Source organism: Zootoca vivipara, chromosome 13, assembly GCF_965207765.1.
Source record: "Zootoca vivipara chromosome 13, rZooViv2.hap1.1, whole genome shotgun sequence".
In the NCBI taxonomy this organism is placed as follows: Eukaryota; Metazoa; Chordata; class Lepidosauria; order Squamata; family Lacertidae; genus Zootoca; species Zootoca vivipara.
In genome coordinates, this window is record NC_142596.1 from 26,926,271 (window position 1) to 26,945,519 (window position 19,249).

Sequence of the window (19,249 nt, forward strand, 5' to 3'; positions counted from 1 at the left end):
AACAAAATGGGGGGATCTAAAATGCATTCATATTTTTAAAATAAAACATCCCATCTACTGAAAGAGGCTAAAGATAATTAAAAGGAGTCAGAACATATAGTGGCTGTGCTGTGCTGTAGATATCATACCTAACCTAATAATCTGGGAGGCATAACAAAGGAAGCTTCCTTATATAGAGTCAGACCTTGATCCTTGATCCACCCAGCACAGTATTGCCTACACCAGCTTTCTTCAACTAGCTGCCCTTCTGATGCTTAGGATTCCCATCATTGCTAGTAACAGGCTGGAGCTGATGGGAGAGACAATGTAAAAACATCTGGCTTTGGGAGCCTAGCCTACACTGACTGGGAGCGGTTCTCCAGAGTTTCAGGAAGCAGCCTTTTCCCAGGAGATGCTGGGTAAATGAACGTGGGAGCTTCAGTATGCTGTGAGCTATGGATCCTTCCCCATAAATCTTTATGAAACAGAAAGCTTCGTACACACAGAGGAATTACCGGTACCTGTTTATATCTATCCTAGCACAAAGACTCTCAGTTTTCTGCTTGTTTCTTCAGATTTCTTCAACATCCCAATTTGAAAATAACAAGGTTCAGGGTGATCAAAACCTTATTAGATTTTTGGCCATTCCTGCACCAACATTTGGGTTAAGGTGTCCAAACAGTGGCAGCTATCACGTGATGGGAATAGTTCAAGAGACGACACAGAGAGAAAGGGGAAAGTTTTGCTGTCATGGTTTCTCCTCACCCCCTACCCTGCCTTTTACATGCAACAAACAACTTGTCAAACATACAGTACCTGCAACAATTTTTGCAGACAGAGTGCATGCCCATATTTCGCAGCAAGGTGCAGACCGTTCCTTCCTAGAGAGGTCAAAGTGACAAGGAAATGCAGAACGGAATCATGAAAGACATGCCAGAGTATTCATTCAATGTCTAACACAGACCCATACACACAGAGATGGGTTGTGTGCTGCACATAGCTTGAGTTAAAATACTGACCATGATGTAATTACTGTTATTTTATACAGGTGAAACTCAGAAAATTAGAATATTGTCGAAAAGTGCATTTATTTCAGTAATGCAACTTATTATTATTTTATTTTTACAAATGCTTTCTTTTGGAAATTCCACAGTAATAAAACAAATAGTTACAATAATACAAAAATAAACATCGCTATTACATTTCATTGATTACATTCCATTTATAATTGACCCGCCTAACGACAAATAATTACAATTACAACAAATAAAGGCTTCACATATCTTGCTTTGCATGTCATGCATCTATCTCATATATTGGTTTCACCTTTTAAGTTGCATTACTGAAATAAATGCACTTTTTGACGATATTCTTATTTTCCGAGTTTCACCTGTACATCAATTCACCAGGGATGGAAAGACAATGGATTATTTTAAGTCAATCTACCTTGAAGAGTGACCCAGTTTATACCCTTCCATGATGTCTCAATTTCCCCATGGCTGCCAACAGCAAACCCTCACCACAACCCCAGAGATGTAATCAGCAAAAAGGTGGCTGGGAACCCAACAGGGACACTGATACACATCTAAGAAGCTAGTTTACAACAACCCCTTTCCATATTCACTCAGCAGGTTTGAGCAATACATGAAAACATTTGGCCAACATCTTCTACAATCTCTCTTTGGGAAGATCTTATCAGAGAGACAACCCTCTTATTTTAAACAAGGACTCATACCTGCTGCATCAGTAGCTACAATGTCAACCCCATGTACAAGAATGGCATTCAGACAATCAAGATTCCCTTTGGCAGCTACAACATGGAACCTAAACAAAGTAAAACAGGGAAATGTCTGTATAATGTTTATAAAAAATAATAATTTTTTATTTATATCCCACCCTTCCCGGTTCAGAAACCTGGGCTCAGGGCGGCTAACAACAAATTTAAAACACATAAAAGCAGCATAAAATACAGTATAAAAGAATGAATAACAATAAAAATCAGAAATCAATTTGGGGGAAATCCATCCAATGAACATTAGATAGTCACCAGGGCTAGCTGGCTAAATTAGACCTACTTGGGCCTGCAAGGAGGCCAGGGGAGAATTAGCTGTGGGGTCCCAGAGCGCGTAATCTTCATAAAAAGGGGCGGGGGGAGAGAAGGGAAATAAAAGATCAGGCTGAGTTCAAATTAAAGGCCAGGCGGAATAGCTCTGTCTTACAGGCCTGGCGGAAGGAGATTAAATCCTGTAGGGCCCTAGTCTCATGGGACAGAGCATTCTACCAGGTCGGAGCCATCACTGAAAAGGTCCTGGCCTTGGTGGAGGATAGTCTGACTTCCTAGGGGACCTCTAAACTATGGTTATTCATGGACCTTAAGGTCCTCTGCAGGGCATACCAGGAGAGGCGGTCCTGTAAATATGAGGGCCCTAAACCACAAAGGGCTTTAAAGGTCAAAACCGGCACCTTGAACCTGACCCTATACTCCACCGGGAGCCTGTGCAGCTGGTTTACATATACAAAGTTACAATTAAAATCTTGAAGTGCAATCCAACACAATAAAAATACAAAAGCAGCACATAAAAACACCTCCAGCAGAGAATAAAAAGAAATACAACAAATAGGCAGCTGGGATAGCTCAGTCTGGAGAGCATGAGACTCTTAATCTCAGGGTTGTGGTTCAAACTCCATGTTGAGCCAAAGATTCTTGCACTGCATTTACTCTTAGCCTAACCTGCCTCACAGGGGTGTTATGAGGATAAAATGTGGAAGAAGAGAATTATGTATACCACCTTCACCTCACTGGAGGAAAGGTGGGATGCAAATGTAATAAATTATTATTATTATTATTATTATTATTATTATTATTATTATTATTATTATCACCACCACCACCACCACAGCTATCTATCTATCTATTTCCCACCCTTCATCCTATGATCCCAGGGAGCTTACAACATTAAAACACAACTATAAATATAAATGGGATAAGTAAATGTGAGCTGAAAAGTCTCTTAGAGCCCTCGGGATCTAATAGCTTCTGGGGGGTCAACCAATTTAATAGGCCACCACACCCTTATAAAGAAGCAAGAGGAGGCTGACAGAAATTTAAACCTCAACAGGAAATAGCCTTACCATGGCAAAAAGCCTTCTTTAAAAAAACACACACACCCCTACCCCACTTTCAGACCTCCCATTCTCCTCCTGCCTCACAGAGAAAACCAAACCAAGCGTCTCCTGCTATGTTCCGTGGGCCAATAATGTGTTGGGGCCATAAAGTCCTGAACAGCTCTGAATCTGGCGGCACCAGAAGGACACTCATCCAAGGGGTTTCTGGATGTCTTGTGCAGTGCAATCCTACACATGTCTAGTCTGAATTAGGACCTTTTGGGATTTAATGGGATTTACTCCTGGGACACGGGTGGCGCTGTGGGTTAAACCGCAGAGCCTAGGGCTTGCCGATCAGAAGGTCGGCAGTTTGAATCCCTGCGACAGGGTGAGCTCCCATTGCTCAGTCCCAGCTCCTGCCAACCTAGCAGTTTGAAAGCATGTCAAAGTGCAAGTAGATAAATAGGTACCACTACAGCGGGAAGGTAAACGGCGTTTCCATGCGCTGCTCTGGTTCGCCAGCTTTGTCATGCTGGCCACATGACCCGGAAGTTGTACGCCGGCTCCCTCGGCCAATAAAGCAAGATGAGCGCCACAACCCCAGAGTCGTTCGTGACTGGACCTAATGGTCAGGGGTCCCTTTACCTTTACCTTTTACTCCCGGATTAAGCAAGTAAAGAACTGCAGTTCAAATCTTCCAACAGGAGAACAATCTTTTAGAACAAGCCTTCTAAAATCTTTACTCCAATTTGTATCTGGGATTTGAATTGGTTTTATGTATGTACTGTTGTTGTTTTGAATTGTTTTTGAATTTATAATTGGGTGATTTCTAAACTGTTCTTTTTATTTTTGCAATTTCTTTAACTTTTATAATATACACAACTGTTGTATATATGTTATATTGTAAACTGCTTTGGGATGCCACACAGAAAGAAGAAGAAGAAGAAGAAGAAGAAGAAGAAGAAGAAGAAGAAGAAGAAGAAGAAGAAGAAGAAGAAGAAGAAGAAGAAGAAGAAGAAGAATGGAAAGGCAATCTTTGAGCAGCCAGATACAATGTAGGTTAACCCTGGATTTCTGTTTTTCAGTCTGCTGAGAATGCACAAACTCAGAGATTTATCTAATTCTCAGCAACCCTTACAACAGCCCTGTGAAGCCAGCCATTGTTATCTCCATATTAGAATAAAGGGGCTAAGGTGCTGGCTTGCTCAACACCAACTAGTGAGCTCATGGCTAGGCTGAGAAGCCACACCTCTGGATGTTGGTCCCAGATAATGAGAAGCTGTGCCTGAATGCCTCTGACCTCTGGCTTTCATCTTGGAAACTCTTGGGGGTATGCAGGCTGTGACCTACAACCACCCAGACAGAGTCACTCACCACAAAGCATCCAAAACAAAGCTCACAGAATAACCCTAGCATTAAATGTCCTCACCGCTTACCATTTAAGACAGAAAACAGCTTTGTACAGTAACTTGAGACTGCCATTCAAAACTTCTCCGGATTGGCTACTGAGAAGCTTCTGAAGTTACCACAAATATCTCCCCTTTTATTATGTGCGCACACAGGAGTTCAGAGAGAAACAAAAAGGGAGCCGGGAGTGGGACAGGCACCACACAAGTAATACAAACCGCATGGGAAAAACCCAAGCCTTTTAGTCTTGTCCGGAGCAACTTTGGAACCAAACCACAAACACACCCTGCAACCTAGACAGATTTTTTTGAATCAACCAGGCAGAGACCACCCAATTACTTGCTTCTGGATCAGCTGCCTATTACTGTGTCAAGGAAAACAATTCATCTCAGGAAGCTTTCATAGTGCCTTCCAGTTGCTGTTGGACTACAGCTCCCATCAGCCCCAGCCAGCATGGCCCAAGGTTGGGGGTGGCCAGAGCTGTAGTCCAGTAACATCTGGAGGGCCCCCAGGTTTCCCCTCCACTAAACCACATGTTTACACAGTTCGGCATGACATCCAAACATGCCCTGTATGTGTGGAAGCATAAAATGCTCTTCCGCAGGATGCAGGTCCCAACAGCTTTCTGTTTATTTAAAACATTTCTATGGCACCTTTCCAAGGCTCAGGGAGGCTTACAGGAAATAAGCACAAGGCAGATAAGAGCCAACAGAAACAACAGTGCCCCTCTCAAAAATTTGGAAGGGGCCAGGAAGATCAAAGACAAAAAAGGCACATCTAAGCAGCCCTCCTGCAAGGGGTGGGTGGGCTACAAACTTGGTGGGAGGTGGGAAGAGCAGCTGAGGTCAAAACTCCGACTTCTACTCACGCAGATCTTCCTTCCACATCGAGTTTGGTGGGGTTTACGCCCTTCTTGGCAAGGACAGACGAAATCTTCTCCACGTCGCCCCGATCAGCAGCTTTCATCAAGCGATCATCGTACTTGTTCCAGTCTGCAGTCAACTGTTCAAAGAATGCAGGAGAAATGTTTTCAGTGTACAGTGGTGCAAATCCCTCAGAAATACGAGGAAAAGTGCCTGTTTCCCATGGAGGATAAAGTGCGGGAGGGGGGACAAGTGTTATTCATCTGCCATCCATGTAGCTGGAAGGGAAAATCCCTTAAGAAACGGAAGCCAAGGAAAGCTGCTTCTGGGCTTTAACAAAACAAAAAACTGAAGGAGCTTGGTTTCACATATTATTGTGTCAGTTTAATACGGGAAGTACTTAAGAAAAATCCAAACACTGAGAAAACCATGAAGGATTCATGCCTTTTGCGTCCCACTATTTACTGGCATGCAATGTTATTCTCAAGAAATAAGATAATAGGATATTTGCAGCACCTTTCTGCAGTTCAATTCATATTTGAATGTGCTTAGAGATGCAGAAGGTCTCAGCTCAATGGGCAGCTTCACTTAAACAACAATCAGAGGAATGGGTTACTTTAAACACAATCAGGCTTGGTGTGGGGAGTGTTTTGGCTTTTTTGAGCCTAATTGCTAGAGGGGAGAGATGACCTTCTTGCAGACTTCAGCTGGGGCGGCAAAGTTAGCCCTCCAGCCAACCACCCTCACTGCATTCTCTCCAGAAAGATCACCTCTCCTGCAACACAGTTAGCCTTCAACAAGGCTTTTTTTTAAAAACTGAATTTTACATAGCACACACATCAAGGCAGCGGTGGTGCAGTGGTTAATGCTGGACTAGGACCTGGGAGATGGGGGTTCAAATCTGTACTCAGCCTTGAAGCTTGCTGGGTGTCCTTGGGCCAGTCACTCACTCTCAGCCTAGCCTACCTCACAGGGTTGCTGTGGGGATTGAACAAGTAGGGGGAAAACCACGTAAGTCACCTTGAGTTCCAGGGGCAAAAAAGGTGGGATATAAATGCAAAAAAATAAACAAACATCCCAGTTACTGTACAACTAATTCTATACATACACACATGCACACACACTTAAAACTCTCTCATGCAATAAATAGGTTTTTTCCAAGCCTAATTCTGGTGCAGAGGAAGTTTTCAGAAGAAGGGTCACAGCTGGGGAGAAGACAGTCAACCATAGCTGCCAAGTTATCCCTTTTTTAAGGGATTTTCCCTTATGCTGAATAGGCTTCCTCGCGAGAAAAGGGAAAACTTGGCAGCTATGCAGTCAACCCTTCCCAGCTGCAACCCACTTTGAAAATGCTCACCACCAAATTCTATTGCTTCTAAGGGCGGAGTGTGTGTGGGTGTGGTGTGGGTGTGGAGAGAGGCGGTAAGGAAGGAGATTTGCAGGTGGTGTGGGGAGGGCCCAGGGCCTTCATTGCACCCAGCCTGAGGGCTGGCAATTCACCATCCCTGGCATAGAAGCTGATAGGAAAAGCATCTTCCTGCCCAAGATTGTGGAGAGTCGCTGCCTGCCACAGCTGACAATGTGCTAGGTCAGAGCTGAGGATGATCTGTGGCCCTTCAGTTAGTTGCTGGAGTCATGAGGGTTGTTGGGGGGATTTAATGAGGAGAACTACTATGTACAGTCATACCTCGGTTTAAGTACGCTTCGGTTTGAATACTTTCAGTTTAAGTACTCCGCAGACCCGTCTGGAACAGATTAATCCACTTTCCATTACTTTCAATGGGAAAGTACGCTTCAGGTTAAGTACAGACTTCCGGAACCAATTGTGTACTTAAACCGAGGTACCACTGTATACTGTTAGGATCGTCCTACTCTCGTGTAAGATCCTGGCAGAGACACATGCCCGACTGGCATGTTCTCTTCCTCCTGGTCGATCGTTTGGGAGCTTCAAAAGCTTTCTTCTGCCCAAACATCACAGCGACTGATGCCAACAGACATCAGCACACTCAGAGATCTGCAGTGTTCGCAGCTCGTGTAACAGACCTCAGCAACTCAGCATTTGGCTAATCTACTTTATTTACATATAAACACACACGGAGCACTGCAACATGGCTCCCTCTCTCTCTAGCATCAGACAGCAAAGAGAAAGAAGAAAGGACAATAATCCCATTTCACGGAACACAGTAACACGAACATCCTGTCTCCGTCAATTCCCATTCTGTGGAATGAAAACATACACCGTCATGTGATAGACAACAATCCCATGACTGCAGACACGGGGAATGAATCTCCAACACCTTGAGCTCCTTGGAGGAAAAGTGGGATATAAATGCAAATGAATGAATGAATGAGTAGGATAATAAGCCAGATCTCCCACAAAACAGCTTTTCCCTCTATTCCTTTGACTGTTCGAGAATTCTACCTTCCGGTAGAACTAATTACAGTTCTTCTAAAACAGAAGGAGTCTATGATATCATTTGCACACCAGTTTAACCATCAAGAGGCCCTTTCTGTTTCCAGAGCCTCCTTGCACTGGTTTAATTGGCAGGAGCGTTCAGTTTGGATTTCCAGTCAGGCCACCTCAGTGCCTTCTCAGAATAGAAACAAGGTTCTCCGCCCTACTTGGCATTTCTTGTTTTTAAGAGAGACAGAAAGAAAGAAAAAGCATTGCAATCTAAAATACTCTCTTCCCCTACTTCAGCCCACCCACGCCCAAGTCCTCCTTTCTTGCAAAAGGCTTGCATTTCTACTCAAAGGATAATGGCTACATTTGAACTGCACAGGAATGTGTTGTTTTTGAGGTTCTCCCACTTCCCATCTCAACTGGGTGTGGGCCTATTTCATGTGTTATTCCTCTCAACCTGCAGATTAAATCTCTGCCTGAAATGAAAGCAGTATCTTCCTGCCTATGAATGGCGGCATGTGTGGTTTGCTCTGGAAATGTACAGAAGAAGCCAAAACTAATGCCCACTGCAGCTTCCTGGCAGAAACACCTAGACCACAAAAAGAGAGAGAAAGGGCAATCCATAGTGTCATTCAAACACTGCAAGGCACCTGCTTTTTTCCAGTCATTTCTACAGAAAGACAACTTGCAAAGTGACCCAAATGAATGTGGAAGCAATAATTTTATTTTATTTTATTTGCCTATAGTGTCACATGAAACCACAGTAGCACAATTTGGGCATGCACCCCACTAGCTAGCAGGAAATCCATCACCAGAGGGAGAAACAGCAGTTGCCATACCAGCAGCAAACACTAAACTGGTACCAACAGGGAGAAAATTCTAGCCACTCCCCCCCCCCAGGTGCTAGCTTTCTACATGCAGGAAGCGTCCAAATACATGTTGCCATTCAACGGTCCACCCAGCTACCTTGTTCCATGTACATATAGACCAGGCTTTGCTCAACTCATTCCCTTGCAAATAAGAAGCTACAGTACTGTACTTCCAATTAGGGCTGGGCGATATCTGGTTTTCAACATCACAATATATCACCAGCTAAATATCACTATATCTCAATATATATCATGATGTTATTTCAATACCGGTATTTATTGCACAGCCCTGATTCCAATGTGCAACAGCAGTTAAAGAAAGCTATGAACAACAATATTTAAATCTTTCACCTCCCAGCAATCAGATTTTAAAACTTGTGCACACAAAAATCCCCTTGGTTATCAACAGCTTCAGAAAGGCATATTTGAGGGCACAGTGACCCACAAGTTGCATGTCCAGGTGTACCTTTCCATCTGGAATTGGGGCCGCAGCAGGACACCACGTTTGCATTTGCTGAGAGTCAGTAGGGAAAAACTGCACAAAAGCCAATGGACGTCATATTTGATTATCCCATGGCTAATTCTGGCCTGTATGGGATTATAGTGGTATGGGGCGAGCCTGCTTTCATCTCTCAGCCCTTCAGTCTTCAGCCGCTCCCTTCTAGGGCTCTTCAAAGGAGCAAAGGCGGCAGCACTGACCTCCTGAACCCTTTCTGGAGTCATCGAAATCAAAACATCCAGCATCTGAAGGCCAAACGAGACATTTCAAAAGAAACAAGCATGGAGTTGAGGGTGCTTATGTTACGCCGATTTTAATGCATGTGATTTGGGGGGTGACAGGGGCATTTGCAGGGAAGCTTGGGCAGGTGAGTGTCACTTAAGCCGTTCCCAGCTGGCCAATTCTTGCCTGCAAAACCTCTCCCAGAAAATTCTCAAATACCACCACTGCAACTCTAAAGCCACAAGTCAGTTTGGATGGGGAAGAAACAGCCTCACCTGGACCACCTACAGGGAAGAAATGACAAACACTTGAGGAGTTAAAGAGCACTGACCCTCCAACACATTCTCTATTTATTTCAGGATTGGGACCAAGCACTTGCAGCAGAAATCAAGTCCTATTTGACTTTGAAAAAGCCTGATAAATATTTTCAAGGAATCACAAGCAGGCACATTTCAAAAAGAAGAAAGCAATTGGAGGCACCATTTCAGTCTCTTCACTTTCTATATTCCTGCACATCTGTGTCATTGACAAATTAGCAGAATTCTCAACAGCGAGCATTTCTACCTAGCATAAAAATATGCTGGGCAGTGCTGGTGCAGAACGCAGAAGTGATGCATCCCTTTCCAGGAACTGAAATAAATGCTTTTGACCTCTACCCATTCCCTAAGCATACTTGACATTTTTTTAAAGTTTAGGCAATTAATGTTTCCTTTCATTGAAAACTTAAGAGCCCACGAGTGCTCCAGCATGCCAAGTATATAGAAGAACTAGAATGGTTTTGTCAAACATTCCCAGTTACAGTTATACAGATAAATACACCAATAGAAGCTCCTCTCAAAGTGAATACCTGGAGGGCTGCAAACAGTGTGTCTGTCACAGATGCAAGGTTCCAAGATGGAATAAAGGTGGGATATAAAGACAACAGGATTACAATTTAAAGGATTTCAAACATTAGAAGCCCAGCAACTCCTTTTGAACAGAAATCTACCATAAAGAGTGCAGCACTGATATCATCCATCTCTTCAATTCACCTGCTGCCTACTGCACAAAGGTGTAAATTAGCAGAAATTCTCACAAAGAGTACTAAGCGGAAAGTATACCACAACAAGCAGATGTTGCAATTCAGACCACATCAAGAAGGAACAAGGCAAGCTGTGGCAAAAAGTTGTAAGCTGCTCTGCCGTAAGATGATACCTACTGTGTTTTTAAGGGCACAGGAAAACCAGCAACTCATCCTAGAGTTCCCGAGTCCTGGCTGCCAAGAGTGAACAGCAAACCCGACATTCAGCTACAGCCAGAGTCCAAGGTGGCTGCCCAGTGCAACCTGAATTTCTGCTGCCCTTCTGCATTCATCTTGGCCCTTCTTCCCTTAGCTCGGATCCCCTGACATGCTGTCTCCGTCTTCGGGGTCTTCTTCAGACTTCATCACTCTTGAGAAAACAACTGGGCAGCTTCTAGGGACAGGGCTGTGCCAAGTGCCACCGTCCCATCCAGCGGGCTGTGCCAACTGCTGCAGCTGCCCCCGCCTGGCACTGGAGGAGGGGGATGCCCGACACCAACGTGGCTTTTGTTTTCACTCCTCCTGCGCCGTAGCGCCAACTACTGCCTCTGCAGTTCAGACACAGTAAATATTGCCCCGCTCCAAAATATCCTGTAAACAATATGCAGACAGTCTCACACCAGTCCAGAGCTATTTTTTGATTTGCCTGGTACTTGATAGCTGAGCGATCGAAAGAAATAGCTAATAATATATCCAGTGCATGCTCAACCGGTGAGTAATACATGATGGCCGCTGCCGGCCAGAGAGGCAAGAATGTGCACAAACTGCTCGCACCACGAGCGGGCGACATGTGCTACTGACCCAGGCCCTGTGCTCCCTCTAAGAAGCAAATACAGTATGCTGTACCCAATTAGCTTTCAAGTGACACTTTCCAAAGGGAAACTAAGCCACTGTAAAATAGGGCATGATCGGTTCTGCCAGGGACCCCTGTCATTAACCAGTACGGGCTCCCAACAGCTTAAGAGCCGATCACGGCTTTGTAATCATATGACTGCGTCCAGCAGAGAGGAATGCAAGAGTCTATTTTGACAAAAGCATCTCAGATGTTTATTTAGAAGACACACGTGCCCCTGCTTTTCTAAAAAAAAAAATTAAATAAATAAAAAGAACTCTCCTTTTACAAGCACGGACCCCATTCTGAAAGCCAAGGAGGTTTCAGTTTACTTTTGCTGCCAGGCTGTCTCCTTGCTGGCTAGTTGAGAAGCCCCATGGAGGTTTGTCAAACCATCAAATAGACAACGCAGTGATTAACAGGGCAAGGGATGCGGTGCTCCCTTTTCTCCTTTTCAGTTTTAACAAGGGAGGCACACTCTTAAAATGCCATCTTTAGCACAGTTGGATGACACCAGCTTTGAATCTCCCGGATCAAATGGTCCAAAGGGAGCCCATGAAATATGTGTTGGGGGGGGGGGTAGCCCTCCGGACTATTAAGACAGAGGGACTGAAAATACAATTTGCTGAGGTGACCCTTCTTGGAAAGTTCTAATGGCAGCTCAGAGGTCGGTTGGTGGTCTACCAGAGGACATTTGTCCATTCAATAGGCGAACTTCAGTTCCTCCTTCCCCTGCACCTCCATAAAAGACTCATGGACAACAACATTCAGCGTTTTAAAATAGAAGGATCCCCTCACTCAACCCCAGCCACAAAATGCTTGCCTAAATAAGGTCTTGCACTGATACCACTCTGGTGATGCGGAGTGGTTCAAAGCTGGGAGCAGCCATTGACAGCTTCTTTGGTTTGCCTCAATGCTTGGGCTCAGATAGGCTGCCCCAGTGCCCCAAAGAAATAACACTCGAGAGAGTGCAGCAGTACTCAGGTGATCTACTAGGTATGGGCAGGTGAGCTAACATTATCACTCCTTTTTCCTGGCGATGCAAGACACAGGCGAACTGTTCCTCAACCAACGCTCCCCTCAGCCTCGCACTCCATTCCACCCATGCAAAACTGCATGGTTGCAAAGGTTGTTGGTCATTTTCGACAACTGAACTCGCTTCCCTGGCAAGGCAGAAGTGCATCCACTTCTCACAACTCTGGAAAGTAGCAGCTGAATTGCTTTCTGCTTTAACATTAGAGTGAACTTGGAAAACAGTATATTCTAGGAAACCAGCTGTGCAACCCAGCAGCTTTTCCTCACGAAAACAACATTCCAAGAAAAATGAAACTGAAATGGTTAGCAAAATCTCATATGAACGGGACCAGCAAGTCATTTTGTAAATCCACCACAATTTGGGTTTATAATGTTAAGAAAGTTCAAGGGCAAATTAAACCAGCTTCAAAGATATTAAAAATAAGTTGTTTACCTGACTTGCCACATTATATCTTACTTCCTTCTGCCTACAGCAGGTGCCAAATGAATTCACATCCAAGTTCCAACCTGGTGAAAAACATTATACTCCCAAGGAATTGGTGGGCTCTTCACCCATTTGGTTCCATAAACTCATTCCCACTGCCCCTGCAACTAAATAAATACATGATTAAAAATCCCTTCTGGGATGAAATTACGTACTCACGTCTTTTCTGCTTTCTTTGAGTGAGTGGTCTCTCTCTCTCTCTCTCTCTCTCTCTCTCTCTGTGTGTGTGTGTGTGTGTGTGTGTGTGTCTGATAATGATTTTTTGTGATTGTCTCAATGTGGTCTTCATGATATTCACATGTTTATTTTTGGAAGTTTTATGGTATTAGCTGTATTAATGACTGTGAATAACATTTAGATATACAGAACCTCAGTTGTGTAAGTAGTTGACCAAATAACCTCAAGCCCAATTCCAGCTATGTGGATTTTTGAATTGGGGGCTGGTGGAAACAAGATGCTTGGATTGAAAAATGAGGTTGAATCAGGTTCCTGTAGGCCAGAATAAGGAACACAAGGAATATTTATAGTAAGAGGAGTGATGAAAGTCTGCAGGATAGATAAACCAGACACAGTGTAATGGGAATAAGGAATGAAGTAATTGCTGCAGACCGAGGCAGTGATTCTTTGGGAGGTGGGGGATAAATCACAAGACATGCTTCATCCTGATCAGAATACAGCCCAAGTTGGGTATCTCCTGTAAGTTTAAGTTCTTTAACCACTCAACCCTGAAAAATGTGAAGGAGTTCATTAGTCTTGTTAAAAAAGGCTTTTAACTACCATGTCCAATGGAGCTTACTCCTAAGACAGTTGGTTACTGAAACCACCTCACTCCTGCTGGTGGGTTTATTCTCCTTTTAATGCTTGACAAAGGTTGTGCTCCTTTTTTTATCTGCTGTTGTTTCTTTTCTGCCAGTTGTTTTGTTGCTTTTATTACTGTTAGCCATTTTCAGCTTCTTTTTGAAGAGAGTGAGATTTAAAGATAATAATAATACAGAAAATCCTAACTGCTGACAATGCTATACATTTATACTATATATAAGCAGTGTTAGAAACTCAGGTATACAAGCTAGGTGTCAAATGGTACCTTAAACCAAGGTCACGGTCACCACAACGGAATACCTATTTGCCAAGGGGTTGGATGATCCTTAGTGTCCCTTCCAATACTACAAATTTACGATCTTAGAACATGCCATATCATCAAAAGCCAACATGAAACAGATTATAAAGTTTTGCAGACACCCACAATACATCCTGAAGGAGCGTCTCCACCCCCATCGTTCTGCCCGGACAGGTCCAGTACCGAGGGCATTCTGGCGGTTCCCTCGTTGCGAGAAGCCAAGTTGCGGGGAACCAGGCAGAGGGTCTCCTCGGTGGTGGCGCCCGCCCTGTGGAACGCCCTCCCATCAGATGTCAAAGAGAAAAACAGCTACCAGATTTTTAGAAAACATCTGAAGGCAGCCCTGTTTAGGGAGGCTTTTAATGTTTAATAGATTATTTTATTTCATTTTTCTGTTGGAAGCCGCCCAGAGTGGCTGGGGAAACCCAGCCAGATGGGTGGGGTATAAATAATAAATATATTATTATTATCATTATTATTATCATTATTATTATTATTATCATCATCATCATCATCCAATGCAGCCCCTGTTGTTTAAAAGGGGTAAATCCTTCCTAACTTGTTTGGTTTTTGAGAGTCTACATATAAAAGACTTACAGTATCTTGCAGTAAAGGTAAAAAGAGGCATTTGTGGTATGTAATGTACCAAGAAGGGACGCGGGTGGTGCTGTGGGTTAAACCACAGAGAACTAGGGCTTGCCGATCAGAAGGTCGGCAGTTCGAATCCCCGTGACCGGGTGAGCTCCCATTGCTCAGTCCCTGCTCCTGCCCACCTACCAGTTCGAAAGCACGTCAAAGTGCAAGTAGATAAATAGGTACCACTCCGGCAGGAAGGTAAACGGTGTTTCCGTGCGCTGCTCTGGTTCGCCAGAAGCGGCTTAGTCATGCTGGCCACATGACCCGGAAGCTGTACGCTGGCTCCCTCGGCCAGTAAAGCAAGATCAGCGCCGCAACCCCAGAGTCCTCTGCAACTGGACTTAACGGTCAGGAGTCCAAAAAATAAAAAATAAAAATTTATCAAGAGCATGGATTACTCTTGCAGATCAGGGTAAAATGAGACAGGATGTTCTTAAATTACCAACGGAAAGGGCATACAGCTGCTGTGAACACAGAGAATTGGAATCACTGGGTGCTACCACCAATAAAGGCTATTAATAATTTCTGCTGCTTCTAAGCAGTTTGAAGTTTTCAAGTTTCTAGATTATCCAAGCAGTAAGGATCAAGGCCACCACTAGACTGGACCCATTTCTTCTTTCATTCTACAGAACTCAAGTTTTTGTCAAGTTATCTTACAAATGGAGATGGCCACAGGCTAATAAATCCTCAGCATTTGCTCTCAACTTGAGAAAAACAGCACCTGCCTTACAAGGCTTACCAACTGGACTGGTAAGGTGATCTCTCTTGCAGCTAATGACCTATGGCAAATGAGAGATGGTGGTGATCACTGAATGCCAAAAGAAAAGGGTGACAACAGAAGTGTAACCTCCTCAGCCCCGCATACCCAATCAAGTGCAAATCTCTGGCCTGCAGTTAAGTTAATGAGAGGTTTCCCTCTCAGAAAAGCCCCAACAAAGATGTACCCCAGTCAAAAGGAGCTGCTTGGTGGGGGCTTCTGAAGTCCTCTTACAGTTTTTGAAAACTGAAATCGTTTGCTATTCCTCTGTCACAATCATTTATCTCTGAGCCACATACACTGAGCACTGTTACAGCTCCAGTTCTAATGGAACCTTATATAATCACAGAACTGAAGTGTTGGAAGGGACCTCAAGGGTCATCTAGTCCAACCCCCTGCAATGCAGGAACCACACAGCTAAATAATCCCTAAGTGATGGTCATTTAACCTCGGTTGAAAAACCTCAAATGAAGAAGCATCCACCACCTTGCATGTCTCTAGGTCACAAAAATCCGCAAAAGAAGTAAGAAGCATAATCTGCCAGCACAATTAAGTCACACTAATGTTTTGATATACTTTTATGGGATTTTGGCTTAAGTGGTGGTACTTATGCTTTGCCACCACATTGTTCCAAGCATTAGACTACACTTCAGAATCAGGTTTTTGCTCACTGCATGTTATGCAAAACTCTGCAACTGGAATGTATCATGGCACCATGTTATTAGCCCATGCACCAGAATTTGCCTAGGGCAGCGTTTCTCAACCGCTGTTCCGCGGCACACTAGTGTGCCGCGAGACGCTGGCTGGTGTGCCGCGACGTGCGGCGACGAGAAGGGCGATTTGCATTGTCACGTGCCTGGCGGCCGCCAATATGTAACACTGACCCACCGAAAAGCAATATTTCTCCTCCTCTTTCCCAAAGCTCAGTGCAAACGAGTCTGGCGGCCGCCAATACACAACACTAACCCGCCGGAAAGCAATATTTGACAAGTGTTTCTTACAGTCATAATTATAATATAGGGCGGCACAGAGTTAAATTTTTTAACCTTTTTAATGGTGGTGTGCCTCGTGATTTTTTTCACGGAACAAGTGTTCCGTGGCCCAAAAAAGGTTGAGAAACACTGGCCTAGGGAACAATTCTAATGCTGGAGACTCTAAATGGAACAACTGTAAACAGGAGAATCATGGGACATTCCCAGATTATTCCAGGGATTTCTATGAAAGATACATATTGTACTTCTTATGCTGTAATTCTCTTTTCCGGTCACTCACTGCCCTGTGAATTCCACAACTGATTAAGTTTCTTTTAAACTGAGTAACTTTCAGAGTTCCTGTAAGAGACATCAGACTCCCACAATTTTGGGCCAAGGAGCTGTCTCTACATGGTCAGGATGCTTAAACAGATAACTGATAAAAGTGGCATTCTGTGGGATCTCAACTAATTAAAATGAGGGGTGATGCAGCAGTGTGCTAATCTTGTCAATGACCTCTTGCCCTCAAAGCCCACTCTTCTCATCAGCTTTGCAAATTTAAGCAAAAATTCAGATTCAATTTTATTAAACATATTACTGTTCTGTCTTCTGATCACACCCAGGCAGTGTGTCTAACAAGACACACATCATCCAAACACAATAAAATACTAAGTCAGACAGAGCAACATGACCTAGGAATGAGTGAAACATGAGTACTCAAGGGCTTACAATGAAATCTGTCAGGGCACTTATTTTCGGGGTAACATTTAATAAATCATACCCCAAATCTCCAACATATTTATTATTAAATAGAATGTACATACTATTTGATTCAGTGGGAGGGGACTCAAACATCTACCAAAGCAGTTTACAACCAAATAAAATTAAGCATTTATAAAAAAAGTTTAAAATAGGTATTAAAAATATTTAAAAGAGGCTTAAGTTCCATACTAGCTAAAACGATATTAAAACACATGTAACTACATGCATATAGACATCATATGCATCCCTAGGGATGAACATTACATGGCACCTTGCTGAAGCTAAAGCAGGTCTGGTTCTGGATCAGTTCCTGGATGGAACATGACTTGGGAACTGCAGGCATGCCACCTTGGGTTCTAGGGTGGGTGGCATACCTGCCAAGTCCTGGACTGCAAAATCCGGGATCGGCAGCCGCCTGACACCGGAAGTTGCTTAGACGCAACTTCCAGTGTCGCTTTGCCCATTTATGGGCACCAAAAATGGCCGGCGCCGGCAACAGATGCGTCTATGCATGTCCAGAAGTGCGTAGACGTGACATCCGGTGCCGGCGCCAGCCATTTTCGGTGCCCATAGATGGGCAAATAGCAAAAAAAAAAAAAAAAGGCCGCTGGCAGGAGCAGAATAAGGGAGAATAACGGGAGAGGAACCGATGTGGGGGACCGCTGGGAAACGGTACGAAAAAACGGGGGTTTCCCGGGGAAAACGGGGTACTTGGCAGCTATGGTGGGTGGAGGGAATGGGATATCAGCGTAAGGAAATATACATACAAGGTGCAACCCAAATCAAGAATATTCAAATAATAGTGGGAATTGACTAGAACTAGCCATACTGACAAATGCCACTGTTTGTATCAAAGATTGGGAATTCACTGAGATCCGATGGAATGCTTCCATGCATTTTAAAACCCACTATTCCTAAGGTTCTTCATTTGGAAATTTGCAAAATTGATTGATTGACTGATTGCATTTCCACCCCACCTTCCCTCCAAGGAGCTCAGGTTCTCTTCCTCCCCATTTTATCCTCACAACAGCCCTGTGAGGAAGGTGAGGCTGCAAGACAGGGAGCTTCACGGATGAGCAGGGATTTGAACCCTAGTCAAACACACTAATCACTGCACCACACTGGTTCTCCAAATGCATTGGCTGTACTTGTTTATGCACGTCCCTAGCCTGCCTCACATGCCAGACTACACACAGAAAGAATTAGTGGCAGAGGGTCCCACACTCATGCACTTACCCCAACTAATCATCCTTAAGTGGCATTTGCTGCCAAAAGGGAACTCAGTATAAAATGTGTATGTGGACCATCAAGATCCCTCCCTCTACCGTCGTTTTTGCCACAGATGCTCATGTGAAATTAGTGGTTGTTTGTTTACATTACACACACACCCTCCCCTTTTTGCTTCTTCCTGCCTCATGGCCCGGACTTGTAGCACGAGAACAACAACGCTAGTGATTCTCCTGCCAAGACACACAGAGGCACAGGCTTCCAACCACACAGCAGCTTTTATTTTAAAACAGGCTACCTGCCAAAGTGAGTGCCTCTGTAGATGGCACCCCACCTTGATGACACTCTGGAAGCCATGCAGAAACACACACAGCGCTCAATCCAGACACATTTCCCTTTCATAAACACAACCAGTCATGATTTCCAGTGGACCCCACCTACTGCCGGTCGTTTGCCTTCCTCATGGGGAAAACATAGAAAGCTGACATATACTCATTCATTCAATTTTATTTACGGTCACAGACCAGCTCACATACAGAATCAAAAATCATAAGGCTCAATGATGAAGCATTAAAATTTACACGGCAGGGAAAGTACACGTGTATATATTACATTTAAAATATGGTATATAAATTAAAAGTGGGTCGCTAAAATATAGCCTAAAATTGCCGTTGGAGGCCTTAATCATTATGGTAACACCGCTTGTTCCCTGAGTTTTATGGCAGTCGCACAAAATTTGGCTACTTTTAGCGTAATATCAGAGTCCTTATCTTCTACAAGGAATTTTAGGCATTGGGATTCAGATTCATTTGAGAAATTTTGTGGGAGGCAGTTTCTACCTCTGACATACCGCAGGGGCAGACTCGTTCCACATATGGTTTGCCTGTGAATCTTCCCTGCAGTAAAGCAGATGGCAGTACATTAAATCTAACAAGGGTAAATGCCCGTCTGTATTTAGGTATTTGTAATTTTGACAAATACTTTGCTGGGGAAAACCCTCTCCTATTATCTTGTATAGCT

General features: G+C 43.9%; 1 protein-coding gene across 5 annotated transcripts in view; it reads right to left on the reverse strand.

The window, feature by feature from the left end:
• Window positions 1-19,249, reverse strand: part of UACA (uveal autoantigen with coiled-coil domains and ankyrin repeats) — a 54,523-nt gene that overhangs the window by 20,094 nt on the left and 15,180 nt on the right. For 4 of the 5 annotated variants that reach the window (XM_035130515.3, XM_088657375.1, XM_035130514.3 and 1 more), the window contains exons 2-4: window positions 5,360-5,493; window positions 1,715-1,803; window positions 796-860 (exon numbers count right to left, since the gene is read on the reverse strand). In XM_035130515.3, coding sequence (XP_034986406.3) covers window positions 796-860; window positions 1,715-1,803; window positions 5,360-5,493 — 288 coding nt within the window. Of the gene's footprint in view, window positions 1-795; window positions 861-1,714; window positions 1,804-5,359; window positions 5,494-10,546; window positions 10,933-19,249 lie in introns of those variants that run through there. The other variant, XM_035130516.3, reaches the window with a different exon arrangement.